This window comes from Cryptomeria japonica, chromosome 4, assembly GCF_030272615.1.
Source record: "Cryptomeria japonica chromosome 4, Sugi_1.0, whole genome shotgun sequence".
Taxonomy (NCBI): domain Eukaryota; kingdom Viridiplantae; phylum Streptophyta; class Pinopsida; order Cupressales; family Cupressaceae; genus Cryptomeria; species Cryptomeria japonica.
The window spans coordinates 693,451,054-693,472,964 of NC_081408.1; the positions used below are offsets into that span (position 1 = coordinate 693,451,054).

At 37.3% G+C, this 21,911-nt stretch overlaps 1 protein-coding gene across 1 annotated transcript in view; it reads left to right on the forward strand.

The window, feature by feature from the left end:
- The first annotated feature begins 1,072 nt into the window (after positions 1-1,072).
- The window catches only part of LOC131041643 (protein TRAUCO), a 34,483-nt gene continuing 13,644 nt past the window's right edge, over positions 1,073-21,911 (forward strand). The window contains exon 1 of the mRNA XM_057974801.2: positions 1,073-2,448. Coding sequence (XP_057830784.2) covers positions 1,185-2,448 — 1,264 coding nt within the window. The 5' untranslated portion in view covers positions 1,073-1,184. The remainder of the gene's footprint in view (positions 2,449-21,911) is intronic.

Here is a 21,911-nt window from a genome sequence, read left to right on the forward strand (position 1 = left end):
TACCCTAGAAAGCAAGTTGCTACTTCTTCATTCTGTAACTAAAATTTGCCACCATCGCTTTTCTACTCCACCAGGACATTGCTACCAACATTAAATGAAAATGATAATGATTGCCAACTTTGCTCTCTCCATATGGTACCCATCACACACTTCAATTGCCTTGAGACTCCCACCACAATCAATTTTGTAGATATACTCTATCTCTCACCTACACACTGTATCCACTCATCCTTAAAACTAACCTCTTGAAAATCCTCCCATACACTATACTCATTGCCAAAATTTAATGTACTTGCCCATTTGGAAAGTGCGTCGGCCATCCCATTACTGCTTCTAAATGTATGAGAAATTTTGAAATCATTAAAAGGGGATAATTTGGCTCCAACCAATTTAATGTATTTGTTATTTTTTCACACTCTTGCCTCTCCATTAATAATTGCATTGATGATAATTTGAGAATCTTCTTCCAAATGGAGTTTAGAGATTGATAATTTTATGAGTAAATTTATGGTAAGCAAAGCTGCTTTTGTCTCTGCATTGTTGTTTGTCCTATCCTCAAGCTTTTGAGCTCGCAAAGCTGTGTTTGTTGTCCAATCCCGAGCCACACAACATGTTACTAAAGGCCCAAGATTGCCTTTGGATACCCCATCAAAATTGATTTTAATCCATCCTTCCCCTAGTTTTATGCACTTCACATTCCTTTCTTTAGAAGAGAATGGATGAACCCATGAACACCCATTAACAAGCGAAAAATATTATTATTATTATAACTAAATTTTATCAAATTTATTTGATTTTTTTTAATTTCAATAAAATTTTCAAATATTTTATTTTCAAAAAATAGATATAATTTGAAAAATAACTATTATCCATTTGTATATCTATTCAAAATAAAGAATTTTAATTTTATTCAATAATTTAATTAATTTTTCAATATAAATTCTTTTACAATATGTTTTGTAATAAAATTTATATCTATATTTTATATAAGATAAATATTTTTTAATAAAAATAATTTCCCAACTTTGAAGAATAGCCATTGAACTAATAATAAACACGACCGTTGAAAAGCGAAGGGGAATTAAGCTTTGTACAAATCTCAGAAGCTAATGTCAAAAGGGCCGAGTGTAATGAAGGAAATATTAAGCTGGTTGTCTGGCTTGTCTTCGTAGGCCAAGAAAACTATGGATCCCCATCCCCATGATGGCTGGAATGAGGAAGATGACGAAGGAGAAAACTGGGCGAGTGATGATCAGAGCAGTCAAGGAGACGGACCCAGTTTAAGAGGTCCTAACAATGCAGATGAGGAGGATGAGGAAGAAGAGGGGTTTGGAGATGAGTATGAAGAAGAAGAAGAAGAAGAAGAAGAGGAGGAGGAGGAGGAGGAGGAGGAAGAAGAAGAAAATAACGGGGATGATGAAGATGATGATGACATGGAGGATTATAATGGGATTCCACATCAGCAATTAGAACAGCAGCAGGGTCATCATAGTCAGCAATCTCTTCACAATGGTTCCTCTCAGACTGAGACCACTTCCTCCGGAGAAGATGGAAGACCTTATTACACGCAGAATGGGGGTAGCATGTATGCACAGAGGCTCAGTGAGCAAGCGGGTGTTGGTCTTGAGGATGAATTTGAATACCCAACCGAGGAAATGGTCAAAACAGGGGATGATGAAAGTGGGTATAATGAAAATGGACTGGAGGAAGAAATCCTGGGTAAGGACAAGGATATAGAAAAAATGGTGCCCATCACCCCCAAGGGCCCAGTAAAAGGTGGTTCACAGAAGAGGAAGTCATTGGCTTCCATGGGTGCATATGGGGAGTCTTCTGCCTCTGCAAGCAAAAAGAGCAAGAAGAGAAACACCAATGTGTGGGCCAAATCCTCTTCAAGGAAAGGGGGCAAGAAGAACAGGGCTGGCAATGGTACAGTTGCAGCGGAAGATATAGTCAACATAACCCCTGTTGTTAGGGTTCCTGATAAACTTGATGATGCACCAGACAATAGAATTTGTCTGTCCAAAATACACAAGGCAGAGAAAGTTGAGCTGAGTGATGATAGGTTAACCGCTTCTAGCACTAAGGGGTACAGGATGGTAAGGGCTACTAGGGGCGTTGTGGAAGGGGCATGGTATTTCGAGATCAAGGTTGTGCGCCTTGGGGAAACAGGGCATACTAGGTTGGGTTGGTCTACAGAGAAAGGGGATGTTCAGGCTCCTGTTGGGTATGATGCAAACAGCTATTCCTATAGAGATTTGGAGGGTAGTAAGGTTCATAAGGCAGTCAGAGAGCCTTATGGGGAAGCTTATGGGGAGGGGGATGTTATTGGATTTTACATTAATTTACCCAATGGAAGTGATTATGCTCCCAAACCTCCTCCGCTTGCTTGGCATAAAAACCAGCTTTATTACTGTAACAATACAGAGGAAACGCCGAAGATGGTTCCTGGTAAGTTATATCTGTATTTGCTCATATTCTTGTCTTTTCTTTTTCCCCTCTCCTCCAGTTCACCAGATATTTTTGTTTTTCTAGTTATAAATCTTTATTTGGTCATTTCCTTATTAATTTTCTTACTCTCCCGTTTGCGAGATAGTTTTTTCTTTTCTGAGTGGTATAAAATTATAAACTTAATTGAAAGGACTTATGTGCACTATTCAGAAATAGACAACTCGACGAGTCTTGCAGTCCAAAATTTCTCTTAAATTCTGATGCAAAAAAGTGACACCTTTTTATCCGAAAGCCTTTCAACATTAAAATATAACATTCTTCTTTTAGTTGAAGTCAATTCCAACACCAGGGAGCATCCACACTACAATATCCATATTCAAAGGCACACGTATAAGAAACAATTACTCAGCCTATAACAGAAACTTTGACTTCCCTTTTTGTTTAAAGGGACTTCAGTTTCAAAACAAGGTTTATAAACTCTTAGCTTGTGGTTCTGAGAAGCTTTGGATTACTGAGCTTGTGCTAGTGGCTACCAGGGTCCAGATGTCCAACTTTATGAAGGCGAATGGGATATCAAGGTTAAGACGATATACAATTGAATATGATGAAAGACACATTATTGTATTACTTATCATGCCATCATTTGTATATCTTTAATTCTCATTAAAAAATAGCAAACTAGCATCATCCTCCTTTGTTGATTTCTCTGACTGATCTATAATAACCTAGAATATTGCTGCATTTTGGGATCATCTTCCGTATGATATAAGTGAGATTTTTTTTCAACTTACACAGTTTTTTAGTCTTCTACAATTATTGATTTGGCAGAAACGCAGCCATAGGTAATTGGTAGATTTCTCTCCATGCAGTATGTCTGTACTTAAAATAAAAATAGAAAAAGTATAAAGAAGGTTTTAACCATAATATCAATGTTATGTGCACAATCAGAATTAAAAGAACACAAAATTTAATAGTGGTTTGGAGGTTGCCAGGTTAGTTTGGTGGGTGGGGGTTACATGTGTAGGTTGGGTTGGTTTAGTCTAGGTTCATTCTTTGTTTCTCATGCTTTTTTTTGGGTTATCTTAAACTATCACCCCAGTCTGCTTTGTGTTAGTACTGGAATTTCTGTCACATGACATCTTTGTGAAGGAGTCTATGATTCGAAAGGACCTGGTATGCTTCCAAGGTGAATGAAATTTGTCATGAGAACCATAATCAGAATGGTTTGGATGTGTGGAGCAGTTGTGAAAAATCTGGTTAATATGCCAATGCAGTGTATAGCTGATATTGGGGTTTTGCTTTACACTTTTTTTAGTTTGTTAAATACAGGACATCCACTGGGGCCGCGGTCATTTATGAAATCAACAGAAACAAGTATACATGCAGCAGTTTGATCTGTGACTGACTTATTACCCGTCAATAATAAGTTTGAATTTTGAAAGACTTATGTGTGTACTGCTACTTTAGTAACACAATACATACTGTTTTAATTAACACAAACAAAACTGAACCTGAGAGGCTAAACACCTTAGCAAGCTATACTAATAATCTAAGATAATACAAAGGCAGAGAATGGCCAGAACATGAGATCTTTCCTTAATAATAGGCTTGCTGATTTATTAGGTGCAGAAGATTGCCAACGTTGAAACTTGAGGTGAAGGTATATGCTGTTGCATTTTGGCATTCACATAAATGGATCATCCGTCATAGGTTGTTTGACATCCTGTCCTTGGTCATAGGATTGTAGCTGAGGACGATGGGTCCATAAGAATCTGAGGTAATAAATTCTTCTGCTGCTGTTTTAGTTTTCGTTTGGAAGCATCAAAAGCTGATTAAAATGATCTACATATGATGGGAATGAAGCCTGAAAATCCATGTTATTGTTGCTGGTGATCCATGTTCATCAACTACATCTTTGCTCTGTTTTTCCTAGAATCAAATGTAGCCGATGCTGAAGTTATGCAAGTAAAGATAGCTTTTTCTCGCTTTCCTGACATGGATATTCATGCACTAGGAAATTTTTGTACGTTTGCTTCATAAATGCTAGCTTCCCCCTTAACAAACTTCAAATTTGTTTTTTTGTTCTCCAAACTTGTCTATTTGTAGCCTCTATAAGTTGTATTCATTAAGAATCTGTCAAGATAGTTACAATATACTTGACGTAATTACAATCCATGTTTTGCTCAGTATTTTGTGTTACATGAAGCCAGTTTTCCAGCCACTGTTCCAATAGGACATTAGTGCAAAGTGTTTCTTTATACCTTGTCTGTGTCACCTCCCTACAGTTGGATACCTCACCTTTCCATTTTCGTTTGTAATTTTGTTGATTGATGCTTAAGTTCTCTTATCTCAAGGGCTGCTCATTTCATGTTCTCCTTGTGTATCTTCTTCTATTTATAGACCTCTAATTAAAAATTGGGCTTGTTTTTCTGTTACATGAATCTGAGTTCATCAGCACTCTCTGCAACAATATTTTCCTCCAAAGATTGAAATTTCTATTGTCTATCACATTCTGTATATTCTCTCATTTGACATCATCATAAAATCCATTCTGCCACCTGCCTTATCATCCATCCCCATGTCATATCAACCTCATGTTTGTGAGAAGAAGATTCAGTTTTCAGCTAATGTATGCTCATTGCTTCCACAGTTTGCTCTCATATGCTTTACTGTGTTATTTGCTCTTTTGTTAGGTTTTCTAGTCTCTATGGGGTTTCTGCCCAAATCATTTAATCATGCTTACAATGATTAAAGTGCTGTGGCTATTTTACCAGGCTGTAGTAGTTCTCTTAGATAGGTAGAAATCACATGTTTACTACCAATATTTATGACATACCCATAGCATTGGCTGTATTAGTCAGAGTTGCATGCCTTTTTTTCCACAGCCTTTCTAATATTTTTAATGCAATCAATGTTGGTTATGTTGGTTGTAATTAGGGCGGGCGGATTCCAATTGCCTTGGGCAACATTGGAATCCGCCTCCTTAATATATAGGGCCTGGCCCAATACCTTTCGGTGCACCCAAAAGGTTCCACACTTCACTTAAACCCTTCACGCCTCCTTGATAGGGCCGACCCTAGCTAATAAGGAATTAATATAATTAATTAAGTTAAAAGAAGGCCGACATGTTAAAAGGGATAAGTCTCCTATAAATGTGGCAATTGCTTCTCATTATCAATAAACCATAACAAGCAGATGAAAAGTATTTTTCGGTGAAAAGTGAATTCCATATTCAGGGATCTGGCAACCAGCGAACTACCCTAGATAGCAGCAGTAGACAGCGAACTCCATTAGGCAACTTCAGATCCTCAATAGCAGCCTGCGAACTTCATCAGACATCTGTAGATCCATAATTAAAGGCAGCGAACTGCAGATCTCCAACAGCAGCCAGCGAACTTCATCAAGACATCTGCAGATCCATAATTAAAGGCAGCGAACTTCATAAGAGGCTACAGATCATATGTAATGTCCAGTTGAATTAAAATCATAATCAGATCTGAGGATCCTTTGGCTGGGTTTTTCCTCCTAGGAGGTTTTCCCAGGGTAAATGTGTTTTGTCTTTTGCATTTCATTTCCTTTTTTATTGCTTAAGTCTGGAAAACAATAAGCTAATTAACCTTATTCTAAGTTTTATTCAATCTGAAAGTATCAAACTTAACATGGTATTAGAGCTAATTGGTTAGATCAATCTTCAGATTTAAAATTCAATACTCCTTTATTTCCAGATTGCTGTAGCTTTTGCAGATCAGGTCAATGGGGCTGAAAGTTGAAGATAGGCTTGATGGGAATCTAAATTTTACTGCATGGAAAGTTCGAATCAAGTTGGCTCTTGAGGAAGAAGATCTTCTCCAATTCATTGAAGCGAAAGAGCTAACCGAGCCTTCGGATGCAGCTGAGTTGAAACAACTCAAAAGGGATGCTATCAAAGCCAGGAAGATTCTCATTGATTCAGTCAAAGATCACCTCGTCACCTCTATTGCTTCATTCACCACTGCAAGGGAAATGTTCAGCCACCTACAAGGTACATATGAAGTTAACAATCTTAGTAGGGCAATTATATTAAGACAACAACTACTTAATATCAAAATGGCTAAAGAAGATTTTGTTATTTCCTACTTCATAAAATTTCAGAACTAAAGAATCAGCTAGGTTTAATTGGCCATAACATGGAAGATAAAGACCTTGTCATGATTGCCCTTAATGGTCTTCCTCACTCTTGGGAGTCATTTATCCAAACCGTAAGTGGTCGGTCGGAGTTACCTTCTCTTGATCGCCTTAAGAATGATTGCATCCAAGAAGAGTCTCGCCTCTTCTCAAGGAGTCAATCCAAGAGCCCCCATGTAGATGAACATCACATGCTTGCAGCTCAATGCAAGAAAAAGGGAAATTGGAATCAACCTTATCCTAAAAGAAATAGGGATTCCAGATCCTTTAGTTCCCATCACCCTTGGAAGAAACCAAGAGATACTTCGCGTGTGTGATGTTTTAGATGTGACAAATTCTGTCATTATGCTAAGGAATGTCAGTTTAACCCTAACCAAAGTGAAGCAAACCTAAATGAAGTCTCAGAACAAAATGATGACTTCTTATTCATCTCTGCTCTATCTAGCAGTGTTCCATCAGATAACAATACATGGTTGATTGACATTGGTGCATCCAGACACATCACAGGTTACTGCGATCATCTTTCAGGCCTAGTAGAAAAGGATACCAGCCTTCACGTGGTAATTGGTGATGACGCTCGTTATTCGGTAAGAGGTTCCGACTCTACTTCTCTAAAATTAGATTTTGGTATTTCCTTGCATCTTAGTGATATATTGTTTGTTCCTGGAATTAAAAGAAATTTAATTTCCATTTCTGCTCTAGAAGATAAAGGTTATCAAATTGTATTTTCTGAAGGAAAAGTTCTTGCTTGGCCTAAGAAAGATAGTTTTAAATCTGCTCGTATAATTGGCCATAGATATGATAGTCTTTATAAGCTCTCTACTAACCCTATTCAAGCCCTCATTAATGAGGCCCCGGAATCATGTGAACTATGGCATAGAAGACTTGGACATCTACATTATCAAGCCCTTCCATCCCTTGAAAGGTTAGTCAAAGGTATGCCTAAACTCAGTCAAATTCATGATAACACTTGTAAAGGTTGTGCTATTGGTAAGAATGTTAAAAGTCCATTTCATAAAAGTGAAAATAGAGTTAAAGACAAACTAGAACTTGTTCACTTTGATTTATGTGGTCCTATGTCTATAGCATCTCCTAGTGGATTCCTTTATTATGTAATCTTCATAGATGATTTCTCTAGGAAAACTTGGATCTACTTCTTGAAATCTAAAGAATCCGATGAAGTCTTAAGTAAATTTAAGGAGTTTAAAGCATTAACTGAAAACTCCTCTGGTAAAAGAATCAAATGTGTAAGATCTGACAATGGAGGTGAGTACACCTCCAGTAGCTTTCATGGTTTTTGTGTTGATTCAGGAATTAAGAGGGAGTTTTGTGTTCCATACAATCCTCAACAAAATGGTGTTGCTGAAAGAAAGAATAGGACCATTGTGGAGGTTGCAAAGGCTATGATCCACGATCAAGACTTGCAGACTTTCCTATGGGCTGAGGCTTCTAGAACAGCAGTATATATCCAGAACAGATGTCCTCATTGTGCTCTAAAGAACATGACCCCGGAAGAAGCCGTCACGGGATTCAAACCAGACATTAGTCACCTCAGGATCTTTGGAAGTCCAGTCTATGTTCATGTGCCCAAGGAAAAGCGATCAAAGTTAGAACCCTTCGGAAAGAAAGGCATGCTAGTCGGATACAGTGAATCCTCCAAAGCATTCAGGATTTACATCCCAGGCCAAAGGTATGTTGAGGTAAGTAGGGATGTTAAATTTGAAGAAGACATTGCGTTTAAGAAATCGAAAGGTTCCTGTGCTATTGATGAATCTAATGATAATCAAAATATAAACGTTGATACTAACCCTGAGATTCAGAGGGAGCAAGTTGAACCTCCACCTCAAGATGATCATGATGATCCTCCAGAACCCATGAATCCCACTGATATTCCTAGTGACATTGTCGTTACCAAGAAGAGACCACTTTGGGTAAGAAACACTATTCAAGAAGCTGAAAGATTTGCTGCTCCAAGTGGCACCTTCCGTGAAACTAAGAGACCTCAGGTATTTTCCAACTATGTTTCTTTAATGTGTAATCTCATTGAAATTGAACCTTGCAATGTTGAAGAAGCCTTAAGTCATCATGCCTGGAAGCTTGGTATGGATGAAGAATATCAGTCTATCATCAAGAATGATGTATGGGACCTTGTGCCCAGACCCAAAGGTAAGTCTGTTGTTTTCTCTAAATGGTTATTTAAAATTAAACATAATGTTGATGGTAGTATTGAAAAATATAAAGCTAGATTTGTAGCGCGTGGTTTTTCCCAAAAGGAAGGCATAGACTATGAAGAAACATTTGCTCCTGTTGCTAGATATACTTCCATTAGAACAATTATTGCTATTGCTGCTTCTAAGGGTTGGAAATTTCATCAGATGGATGTTAAGACTGCCTTTCTCAATGGTGTCATTGAGGAAGAAGTCTACATTGAGCAACCTGAGGGATATGAGATTCAGGATAGATTAACCCATGTGTGCAAGTTAAAGAAAGCTCTGTATGGTCTTAAACAAGCTCCTCGTGCTTGGTATGAAAGAATTGATAAATATTTGCTAAGTCTAGGCTTTTGTAAAAATGATGCTGACCCTAACATTTACTTTAAAGTAGCCAATGATGAAATGTTAATTCTAGTTCTTTATGTGGATGACTTATTTTTGACTGGTAAAGATGAACTCATTATTAGATGCAAGAAAGAATTAGCTTCAGAATTTGAAATGAAAGATTTAGGCCTAATGCATTATTTTCTAGGTCTAGAAGTATGGCAAAGATCTAACGAAATCTTTCTAAGTCAAGGAAAGTATACTATTGACATTTTGAAAAGATTTAGAATGATGGATTGTAAACCAATGTCTACTCCTATGGAATCTAACTTAAAGAAGTTAAGTGTTTCTGCAGCTAACTCTGAATTTGCAGATCCATCCGAGTACCGGCAGTTGATTGGATCACTGATGTATCTAGTTAACACTAGACCAGACATATGTTTTGCTGTGAATGCTCTCAGTCAGTTCATGAGTTTGCCCAAGCATGTTCACCTTGTTGCAACCAAGCATATTCTAAGATACTTACGGGGCACAGTTGGCTTTGGGCTGAAGTATCCACGTAACACTCCAATAACCTTGGAAGGTTATTCTGATGCAGACTGGGCTGGAAGCGTCAAAGACAGGAAAAGCACCTCCAGTATTTGTTTCAGCTTGGGTTCTGCAGTGATCTCTTGGGCCTGCAGAAAACAATCCTCAGTGGCATTGAGTACTGTTGAAGCTGAGTATATTGCAGCAAGTGTAGCATCCAGAGAAGCAGTGTGGCTTCGCAAGCTTCTTGCTGGACTGTTTGGTCAGCCATGGGACCCTACAGTTATTCACTGTGATAACCAGAGTTGTATTAAAATGTCTATCAATCCAATGTTTCATGACAGGTCAAAACATGTGGAAACCCATTATCACTTTATTCGGGATATGGTGCAAAGGGGTGCCATTCAGCTGAAATACGTCAGCACTGATGAGCAGGTTGCAGATATCCTTACCAAGCCTTTATCCAAAGTAAAGTTTGTGTACTTCAGGGATAGACTTGGTATTGTGGAAAATGAAACTCCGATTGAGAGGGAGTCTAAATTTCAGTGATACTTTGCATTGTATAAAACCACCATCTACGGGCAATGTAAGGTGGTATTGTAAACTTCTCAGGGAGAAGTATAATTCTTAACCATCCTCTGCGGGCAATGTAAGATGGTATTGTAAATGTTAACCACCCTCTGCGGGCAATGTAAGGTGGTATTGTAAACTTCTTAGGGAGAAGTATAATTCTTAACCATCCTCTGCGGGCAATGTAAGATGGTATTGTAAATGTTAACCACCCTCTGCGGGCAATGTAAGGTGGTATTGTAACCTTTTGACCATCCTCTGCGGGCAATGTACGATGGTAGAAAAGGATCCTCTCCACCCTCTGTGAGCAATGCAAGGTGGATCTAGTCTATGCTTGTGTGCAAGCTGGAAGATTATGATTATGATTCTATTCCCTAATTAAGAGGGAGTGTTGGTTGTAATTAGGGCGGGCGGATTCCAATTGCCTTGGGCAACATTGGAATCCGCCTCCTTAATATATAGGGCTTGGCCCAATACCTTTCGGGGCACCCAAAAGGTTCCACACTTCACTTAAACCCTTCACGCCTCCTTGATAGGGCCGACCCTAGCTAATAAGGAATTAATATAATTAATTAAGTTAAAAGAAGGCCGACATGTTAAAAGGGATAAGTCTCCTATAAATGTGGCATTTGCTTCTCATTATCAATACACCATAACAAGCAGATGAAAAGTATTTTTCGGTGAAAAGTGAATTCCATATTCGGGGATCTGGCAACCAGTGAACTACCCTAGATAGCAGCAGTAGACAGCGAACTCCATTAGGCAACTTCAGATCCTCAATAGCAGCCTGCGAACTTCATCAGACATCTGTAGATCCATAATTAAAGGCAGCGAACTTCAGATCTCCAACAGCAGCCAGCGAACTTCATCAAGACATCTGCAGATCCATAATTAAAGGCAGCGAACTTCATAAGAGGCTACAGATCATATGTAATGTCCAGTTGAATTAAAATCATAATCAGATCTGAGGATCCTTTGGCTGGGTTTTTCCTCCTAGGAGGTTTTCCCAGGGTAACTGTGTTTTGTCTTTTGCATTTCATTTCCTTTATTATTGCTTAAGTCTGGAAAACAATAAGCTAATTAACCTTATTCTAAGTTTTATTCAATCTGAAAGTATCAAACTTAACAGGTTAAACATCGTCAAATAACATTATAAAATTATATATCTACTACAAGTAGAAATCTTTTAAATTTTCAGGACTTGAAAACTATATATTTGCTGCATAAATAATATCAGTCCAAGAAACAGTTGTATTACTATTGCAATATAGAGGAACTGTCAAAGATGGTTCCTGGTAAGTTCTATCTTCGTTTGCTCATATATTTGTAGTTTTTTTCCTTCCTGTTTGCAATATTATTTTTGATAACTTTAATTCAAATAATTTGAATTGGTTCACTTTATGGGCTTCCTGACCACCAAACTTCAATGTAGGAAATGGGATAATGCTTCTGAGTTACAATTACAAATTATTCCTCTCTCACTAGAGTCCAAAACCTAATAGCAGCAGGCATACAACAACATACAAATACTTGTGTACCAAACAACTAAACTTCATATGGTTGAAACTGAAATTCCCTGTGGGTCCCTGTGAGACCAATCTTCCCACAGGTATTTAACATCTTTGACAGGTCTGTCCTATGGAGAGGTTTTGCAGAGGTTCAGCACCCTGTTGACAAGATCTTAGTTTTCTCGATATTTAAAAAAAAATTATTGGCATCAATCAACTAAATTCTAAGGGGATGTTATCTATTGGCAATTTGATTAGCTAGTAGGAGGAAGATGTCTCTGTTCTCAACCAATGGCATGCTATGGTTATCATTAAATTCAAATTGTTTCTTCATTGGGCATGAGGCTAGGGTCATATTTATTTAGTGTTGCATGGAGTTTCCAAATGGGAGGATTATGCTCCAAAATTTGGAGATAGTGGCACACTTCAATTATAAATATAATATTTGAAAATTTAAATAATTAAAAATTGTAATAACATTTATTAATATTATTAATGTATTATATAAATATTAAATAATAATAAATATATTAATATTCCCTTGTTCATGGGGTTGTGAGAGTAAAGTTTGAGGTTGACATAAGGAAAAATGTTATAAGGACTTGTCTCTCGCTTGGGAGCATCAAATTAAATTTTGATTGTGTACTGTTGGATGCATTGTTAAGGATCATTCAAGGGCTTTGGTTTGTGCAACTTTGGAGAAATTGACGAATGATACAAATAATGAGGCAAAGGCAAGCTCTCCTCCTTGACTTCTAGCATGTGGTCAATTATGGAATTTCATCTACTGTGGTTGAAGGCGACTACATGGTTATCGTCAATGTCATAAGAGACAAAAGCTCTAACAGTTGGAAAATAGATGATATTTTCTAAGGAGGTCAGCGTTTTATTATATCTTTTAATATTTATTCTACACCAAGTTTTTAAGACGAAGATGGCAGGGGATGGGGGGACACGTTTTGGGGATGGCTTCTTTTGGACTATTTTTGCGGATGACATGGGATGGCAAAGGGGCCAACCATATAAAAAATAGGAGAAATTTAAAATATATAGGAATATTCAAAATTTCAAATATTCATATGATGACATTGATAAAGCATCCATCATATACATTATAGATCCTTAATACATAATATTTGTGTTGAATTGAGAGTTCACATGAGAGCCAAACAAATTAGCAAATGTCCTTGATTGCTTTCATAATTCAGCGTCAAAGTTACAACAAATCACCCAAAGGCTACAAGTTTCACTTTCAATTATAATACAAAAAATACAAAAACAAAGAAAGTTTCATTTTATTTTCTCCTTATTTAGGGTGAGTTGGGGTGTGGGGTTTTTTGGCATGTGAAGTTAGCTTCTTTAAAACCGTTGCAATGGCCAAGTGTCCTCAGGACAGTTGGGGGACGTTGAGACATCCTAGGTCATCCCATGGACAGTAAGCCACCCCCTTCAATTTTTTGGGACATCCTCAAGTTTTTTGGATATCCCTTGCATTTTTTTCAAATTAGGCATCCCCACATCCTCAAAACATTTTTGAAACTGGGATACCCCAAAAAATGCTAGTGACGTGTCCCCAGGTTTCCCTGTTAATTTTCTTTTTTTGTTTAATATTGCCTTTGTGAAGCTAATGGAACCATAGACTATTTGGCCCAATTCTGTCGTCCATTTTGATGAAACTATCAGTTGTAAATAACTTGTTGAGCTGGCAAGCCTATATCTTACCCATGGTTGTGTTTGAATGGATATATCTTTGACTCAGAAGACGTGGCATTCATTATGTTATTTGGTGTTTGCACCTTGGTAAATATAAGCAATGGAACCTAAACTTCATCTGTTCTTTGACAAGTGCTAGATGTTTTTCCTAAACATTTCAATGGATAAGCAGTTGGAACAAGTTTTTAACATGGACTTAGGTGCAGTGGGGCATTCCATTAAAATGGTGATTGGGATGGATTACTTAGAGTTAAGAGGTTTGACACCAGGTAAATGAAGACTGTTGCATCAATATTAGTTTCAAATTTTGTAGATTATGTCAATTATAAGTCTGTAGTTAAATCTTTGGATAAGTTTTATCATTATGTGAAAAAGTATGTCAGAGGAGGATTAGAGATGACCTTGGAATTTTCTTTGGCTAATCTAGGATAAGGGTTGGGTGCTGGTTTATGTTGCTTTCTTCTAGAAGCTTGAAGCTTGCCTTCTGGTTCTTGTGGAAGTTGTTGAGGGTTTGAAGAATGGTGTGGGCAAATTCGGGAAGGTTCATCTTTTGAGAGACTTGGCATCTCCATTCTCAAGTGCCCTTGTAACATGTACACTTTGCCATTGTGGGAGATCGAAAGTGCAAAATGGGGCTTCAAATTCCTTCAAATTTGGTGAAGAGGGCGATGCTGCTGCTATGTGCATCTTGGAGGCGTTTCTAATACAATAGTTTTGCTATGGTTATTTGAATATGATATGTTTATCTCATGTACATACTGTAACGACCTAATTTTGAGTAAGCCTTATAGAATGATGAACAACTCTCATATTTTTTTTTTGTATCCTCTAATGCTCCACTAATGTTTATAATTTGGAAGTTTAATGTGAAGGGAGTGGGCCACTTGCCTCACATTTTATGAATTAAAAATAAATATCTTTTTTTTTTGGTGAATGTGGGCTAGGGGGCTCACTTCCTTTAGATTAAACTTCAAAATATAAACATAAGCTTTCAGCTTCAGACTCTAAACAGGGCAGCTGTATTATCTACAAAAATGCATCAACCCATACCAGGGGAGCCAACATTACTATTTTCTAATTAAGCCTAAACAAATGGACACAATTAAAAAGGTACTATCCAGTCAGCTTATATAAACCTATTCAACTGCAATTACATCAAGAAAGGTCGAATCAATAGCATTGTCATCTTGGTTGTAGATGCCTGTTCCTGTCCCAACCAATTGAACGAGGAAGTTGATGCCTCTGTTTGTGCTTTCAGCCTTCCCATGTTTTGTTGGTGGGTGGATTTTGCAAAGGCATTTGAAAGTAGGGATGTCCATAATTTTAGATGAAAAGCCCTCGTTGCTATTACCCTGATTTTTCTTTGAAACCTCAACAACTTTCACTAGTGCTAGGAATCAATCCTCAAGCACACAAAAAGAAGCAATGGAAACTTACCCATGAACCTTATTGCTAGAGATAGGAAGGAAGCATCTTGGATGAACCGAAGTAGAATCTAGTGCTGCCTCCAAACCACCACTATTCTTATAATTGGCTGCCAAAGATTTCACTGTAACCCTAGCTCTTACATAGTCAAAAAAGTTTGAAACAAATGTAGATGCAATATTAGTGTTTACTTGGTCATGAATCATAGCCTTGAAATAAGTTTTTCCGATCAGAATCTTGGGCCACCTCCAAACCACCCCTAAAATCTTTCTTTCACATTAAAATTCAGCCTAAGATTTAACGATAGCCTTATTTTTTCACATATTTAAATAAGAATAAATGTAATATATGCGTTTACTTAATGACTAACCACAACCTCCAAATAATCAGTTCCAATTGCCATTTAGATTGCATACCTCATTGTGCCATAATCCATATGAAAAATCCATTCTAGTTGTGTATGAGTGATAATAATTAGGAAGACAGCTAGTGATGTCAAAGACCAAATGTATCTTGAGTTCCATAGCTTGTCTCTGCTACCACACCGACATCAATATGCTTCATGATTGCTAGGTAATTACTATTTGGTTATATAGCCAACTTGCATGCTATTTTGATATCCCCTCATCACTTGTTGTCATGATATCACATTTATTGATCAAGCTATTCCCATCTCGATGGGTCACTCTATCTTGAGTTCCATAGCTTGTCTCTGCTACCACACTGACATCAATATGCTTCACGATTGCTAGGTAATTACTATTTGGTTATATAGCCAACTTACATGCTATTTTGATATCCTCTCATCACTTGTTGTCAGGATATCACATTTATTGATCAAGCTATTCCCATCTCAATAGGTCACTCTATGATAGTATCATTATTTTGTAGCACTAGGTTGGCTAAGTTATCCGCCACCTTGTTAGCCTCTTGAAGGAAATGACTAATAGGGAAAAAAAAGAGAAATTAAAAGAGGCCATGCTCTTGTGATTATCCAATTCCGTTTTTTGGAACCTCTCTTTTTAGCTGAATTAAATATCATCATGTATTATTTTCAATTTCTGTTGCTATGAGGCTGTATTGGATCACAAGTTGAATACCAAGTAGGAAAGCTTGAGTCAGCCTTTTTTTTGTTATCTCCGATTTCTTAGAAGCTACAGGCACAAAAGCACTTAACATATCTCTTGCAATGCATTGAGCCTCGAATACACTTGGGTTTCCCTGGGATGCACCATCAAAGTTTAATTTGATATGATCAGGTTGTAGAGGAATCCATATAACATTCTTTCTGATTTCAACAATAAAGTTAATTCAAACAACTCCATGAATGAGGGTTTTTTTTATATGGTAAATAACAATATATAGTATGTTCAATATTTATTTTATACAAATTATTTTTAATAAATAATAAATATATTAATATTTGTATAATATTATGTATTTATTTATTTATTTTTTATTGAATTTTTTTGGGATTATATAGGGGCCCTTGCCTAGAAAGCAAAAGTACTAGAATACCATTATAAACTTTAGAGAAGATCCGTCTTGGCATGAAACAAAAACAATAAATAAATTAATTTTCAAAATGTTTTCATAGACATTGGAAACAAAAAGGACCAAATCAAAGCTACAAGGGGTAGGAGCCTTAAGCTTAACCCCAACCATTGGCACCAACACCACTTGAATGAAACCATTGCTTCATCATACCACCCATTTTCATTAGTGGACACCTAATCAAAAGTCCTTAGGGTACCAACTTCCACCTATTGCCACTCAAATTGAGAAGCTTTACCTCTATTAGCCAAGGCCAGGAACTAAACATTGTGAATTACTTCACTACCAGCATTGTTTGAACCATAGCGTAGGGCCATCATTGTGCTTACCACCCCATCCAATTCCTTGTGATGGCCATTTGACTATTCCCAACAACCCACATTCAAGTGTGCTCCATTGAAATAACCTTTTCAATTTGGCTAGGAAGTCCTTTGTATTAGTTTCCTTGAAGCACATAAACACCATTTTTAACATTTTCCAAACCAAGGACACTCTTCATTAAATTGGGCAACACAAAATCTGAACAGTAGAAAATTTCCCTCACTCTATGATCATAAATCTTTCCACAATGATAGAGATCATGCCTACTTCCATCTTTCCTATTTTTGCCATCACATCAAATACTTAATAGCTTAAATCCATGTGTAAATTAGACACATAGACAAACACCACATTAAGGAGAAGCCAACACACACATAAAAAGCCTTTATTGGTGGGATAAGTCAAAATAATTACCATGACAAGAGGCCATATGCTAGTGGAATATGTTTTAATATCTGGTTGCCATTAGGGGAAGAAGCATAAAATCACAGCGGGCAAGTTCTATAAGTGAAATACTTTAAGCTATGTCACATGTTAGGATAGTCACTCATTAATGTAGAAAAGGATATTTGATCAATGCCCTAGGTGGCAAGTAAATCAACAATACTATTATTACTTTAGTAGTAATGAACAAAGCTAGTATTCTTGAACTAGAATTAAGACCAATAGCCTCTTTCAATACGTTGCTAAGTTGTCAATTAGGACATGAAACATGAGAAAGCCCAACAATAACATTGAAAATAACCTTTTGACCACTAGCTTTCTACACTAGACAAAGAGAGATTGTGAGCCACTACCTCCTATTTGTCCTTATTATTCAGTCTCACCTCAAGGAAGTAGGATTCACCTTTAATGAGAAAAGCTTTGAAGTCTTAGATAGGAACATCAATGCTAGCAAGACCAGGATTGATTCAAGCAATGTCATCAAATGGAGCTTCAAAGAGTTGTCATTGACTTGAGACTATTTGCCAATTAACGAGAATAATATATTTAATATTATCTATATAATATCTAAGAAATAATATTGAATGATAATTCTCGTTAAGGGGCAAATAGTTCTTAATTTGGTAAGGGTTTACAATGGTCTCCTTTGGATAGAGCTCTTTGTAGTTGGATTTTTATTGGGCTGTTTGTGGCAATACTTGTCTTATTGGGGCTGCTATTCTTATTTGGGATTTTGGGAGTCGTCTCACTAAAGGTGTTTCTTACTTCCTTGGGATGAAATCAAATAATGAAGTCGAATGGGAGGTCATGGTTCATGGCTTCTCTAGCTGTTGGTGGCTTTGTACCTGTTTTGAGAATGTTAGTTTTGTTCATTGCTACTAGATTAATAATGGTGCTGCTTATTTCCTTGCCAATTGCAGTTTGATCAAGTATCCTTTTTTGCTTTGGCAAGTGATTGCTTAGACACATGATAGGGTTTGGTTCTTGAAAACTTTGCTGTAGTACTTGCCCATTATGGTTTTGCCTTTTTTTGTATGTCATTTGCCTTTGGCTTTCCTTCTCCAACGTGTTGATGGTGTTTTCATGCACTATCAAACACAGAATAAAGTATTGAATACTCTATCCTCTCTTGAACAAAGACTTCTCAAATGCTGAAGATGGTGAAGGTTCACTTGAGACGACTCCAAGGTTGGATAGCTTCAATGGTGTGATGTGTTTTCTGTACCTTCAAGGGGACTTATGCAATAGTTCTTTATCAACTCAAGCCTTAGTGATTCTATTCTTTGAATGATGTTGCAATATCGCTCTTTCCTACTACTAATGATCTTAATAAAAAAAGTGAAAAAGGGGTTAAGATTTAGGAATACTATGCTAATATTAAGAATGCAAGACAATGGATGACTTCAAGTGAGCTCAACTAAGCTTTGCTTTGACATGCTATGAACATATCCACAATGCTAGTGCAATCTTCTTAGGATAGCTTGATGATTTTCAAATCACTACCACAAGCATAGATACCTTCAAGATGAAGCATATCAATGATCAAATAGTAATTGAAGTTAAACTTTAGCTTAGACAAGTTCAGTCGACTACGCAAGATACTTCGCCATTGATGTAGTACTAGTAGCATGAACAATGAGAGCTTCACTATCAATCATGCACATGTATTTTTCATTCATCTAAAATACTTGAAGCAAATTCTATTCAAATATTTTTTGTCTTTTCAAATATTAAGTTCTGTCATAGAAGTATGAAGAAACAAGCAAATGCTCCAAAAATCAATAACTCACCAACACTTAAATGATTTTATTAATTCTGCAGCATCTAAGGAACAGTTCTTCAAAACTCTTCTAATCAATCCTTTACAAATGAAATGAGTTGGGCTTATGTAGTGCTCCTAGATACAATGAATGGCCAAGATTAAATCAAAATCAAGTGCCAAGATCTTGCCACTTAAACCCTAATTAGGGTGTGCTATATCAAAACCTAATCTTATTGCAAATTATTTAATATCAGCCAATGGGAATATGACATCTATTTGGCACAAACAACGAGGAAAAATCCCCAATAAGAAACATGATGCCACATGGGATTATAACAAATTATCTTCTAGAAGCTTATTTCCCTTATCCTTTTCTTTTGTTGCAAATTCAACGAATTTGGACATCATGAATTCAATCTCAGTTTCTGGATCGGTAGGTAAGTTCTTCAACTATTTTTCCATGAAGTAGACTTTGTCCAAGGCAGAGGCAAAGGTTGTCTCCCATCCTGGCCCATAATCTCTAGTCTTGCTGGCGAGTACCATGAATGCGTGTATGTTATCCAACTGTCTCTCAGAAGGTTATCCGTCTACTCCAAAGAATATGATCACTCTTTCATCTAGCTGATCAGCATCAATGTGGATTCCTTCATTTATTTCCTTGTCAAGTATGATCTCAGCTACCTTCACAATCTTATCATGTATCAAGTTAATTGCTCCATCAACTTGGGTGCATCCACTGCTGATATCTTCGAAAATGACCTTCCTCATGCGAAGCAAGTTATACCACTGCTGGAAATTAGGGGACTGTCCAACTGTCAACACTCCTCAGTTTGTCAAAGTTTGCTTGGGTAGGTTCTTCATTCCTTGCAATCTTGGCATGGTATAATCTTTGGTGAAAACAAAAGTATCATATATGCTCACAACACTTACAACTCTATCAAATATGCTATGAGAACTTGAGTTTTGTCAAGAACACTTACAACTCTATCAAATATGCTTACTAATTCTTTCACAAATGTATTCGTCTTCTTGAAAGTCTTATTTATCCACGTCTCCATCAAGTGTTCCCATCTTTTTTAAATTATCGATTGAGTCTGGAGGAAGCAATGGTGGTGGCGTAGCTGAAGGATCATGCTGCCTTAACGGTTCCTTGAACTGCTGGAAGTAACTTCTTAATGCACGCACTTCTCTTTCCAATTTCTTGTTCTTTTCCACTTCCAATCTCAACATATCATTTACTGTCTTCACTGTGTCATTCATGTCTTCTAATGCCTGTTCAGTTGTGGGAGGACCTAAATGAGTAGCCTCCAAATCATATTCCTCTGCCGTGATCCCGCCTTCTGGCTTATCTACTCTTCGAATGGCAATTCGTAACACTCAAGATCTTGTATTATCTTTTGTCATCTTTGACATCTTTGTTGCTTTCTTCTTTTTAGCAGGCTCTTCAGTTCTGTTCAGGAAATGAATAGTCTGCAAATCATATTCCTCTGCTGTGATCCCGCCTTCTGGCTTATCTACTCTTGGAATGGCAATTCGTAACACTCGAGATCCTGTATTATCTTTTGTCATCTTTGACATCTTTGTTGTTTTCTTCTTTTCAGCAGGCTCTTCGGTTCTGTTCAAGAAATTGTCCAAGTCATCCAAAGGTTCTTCATCTATCACTATAACTTCCTTCGCTAATCTTTCCCTAAGCCATGTTGGGATAGCAGATTTCTCTTCTCCTACATGTACCTGCTTAAGTTATGGATCTTCTCGGGGTGGAGAAGTCCTTCTTGATCTTCATTCTCTATATCCACATACACATCTTTGCCTTCTTCATTATTAACTTGCTCATGCGAAAGTGAACTGCTTTGATTCTGTGGTTGTTTACCTTTATTTGCTTTCTCACATCTACTATTCCAAATTATTGATTCCATGGACTCATTCATTCCCTGATCTATGCTCACTCTAGGTGGCTGACTCTCCTGAATAGCTGCTTGATTCATCTCCACTTCGTGCATGGGAGAAGTACTAGTGGATGGGTGGTCTGAACCTGATATATGTTTTTTGTTTGAAGGCACTTCCTTGTGATTTTCTTTTCTCTTTGATCCTCTGGAGTGAGTTGACTGGGTGGCACTTCCACTCACGCTTGCACTTTTTGTCTCTTCATTGGAGGATTCAACCTTTCCCATCATCTTGAAAGTTGGTTGTATATTCTGGTTCTTCAACTTCTAGATCTAGATATCTACCCATTGTTTTGTGTGTGCTAAAACCGGCTTCATCAAATCTTTCAAATTGGTGATCTCTACGTCAATCCAATTGACCTTCACCTCCTTATTTTTCTCCTGTTCATATATTGGCTGAAGGTGTCTTCCACTATCTTGTGCTTGGTTGGAATATTGAAGACCTTGCATGTCCTGACGATGTCAATTGATAGTCTTGAGCACATTCTTCTTCTTCAAAATCATCTTGAGCATTCATCCAATGATCTTCTAAATTGCAACTGATGCTTATGCTTCCTTCCATTAGATCTTCTAATATTGTTGTGAGGGTCAAATTTGTCTCTGGAGAAGTATGGAATGAGGAAGTGAGATTTAAACTCTTCTTCCAATTTCTCTGTTGCCTGTAGGGATGGTCACACTTCCAATGATTGCCCAATTGAAATAGCAAAAGCAGTTCTTGTCTCGTGTCTGTTCTTCTGCACTTTATCATATGTAGTCAACTGTCTTACCAACTCAAGTAGTACTATCTTGTTGGTAGGATATCCCAGTAGCATGCAAAGTGGACAAGAGCATCCTTGTGCTCTGATGTAGGCGAACTTGGGAAATTGGATATACCAGGCACCAAATTTCTTTACTAGCTCTTTTGCTTGCAGGGATAACCTTTGATGTATGCTGCCTCTATGTTCTTGTCAGGTGAATGGTGAAAGCATCATTCACCCTTCTATAGTGTGCTCTG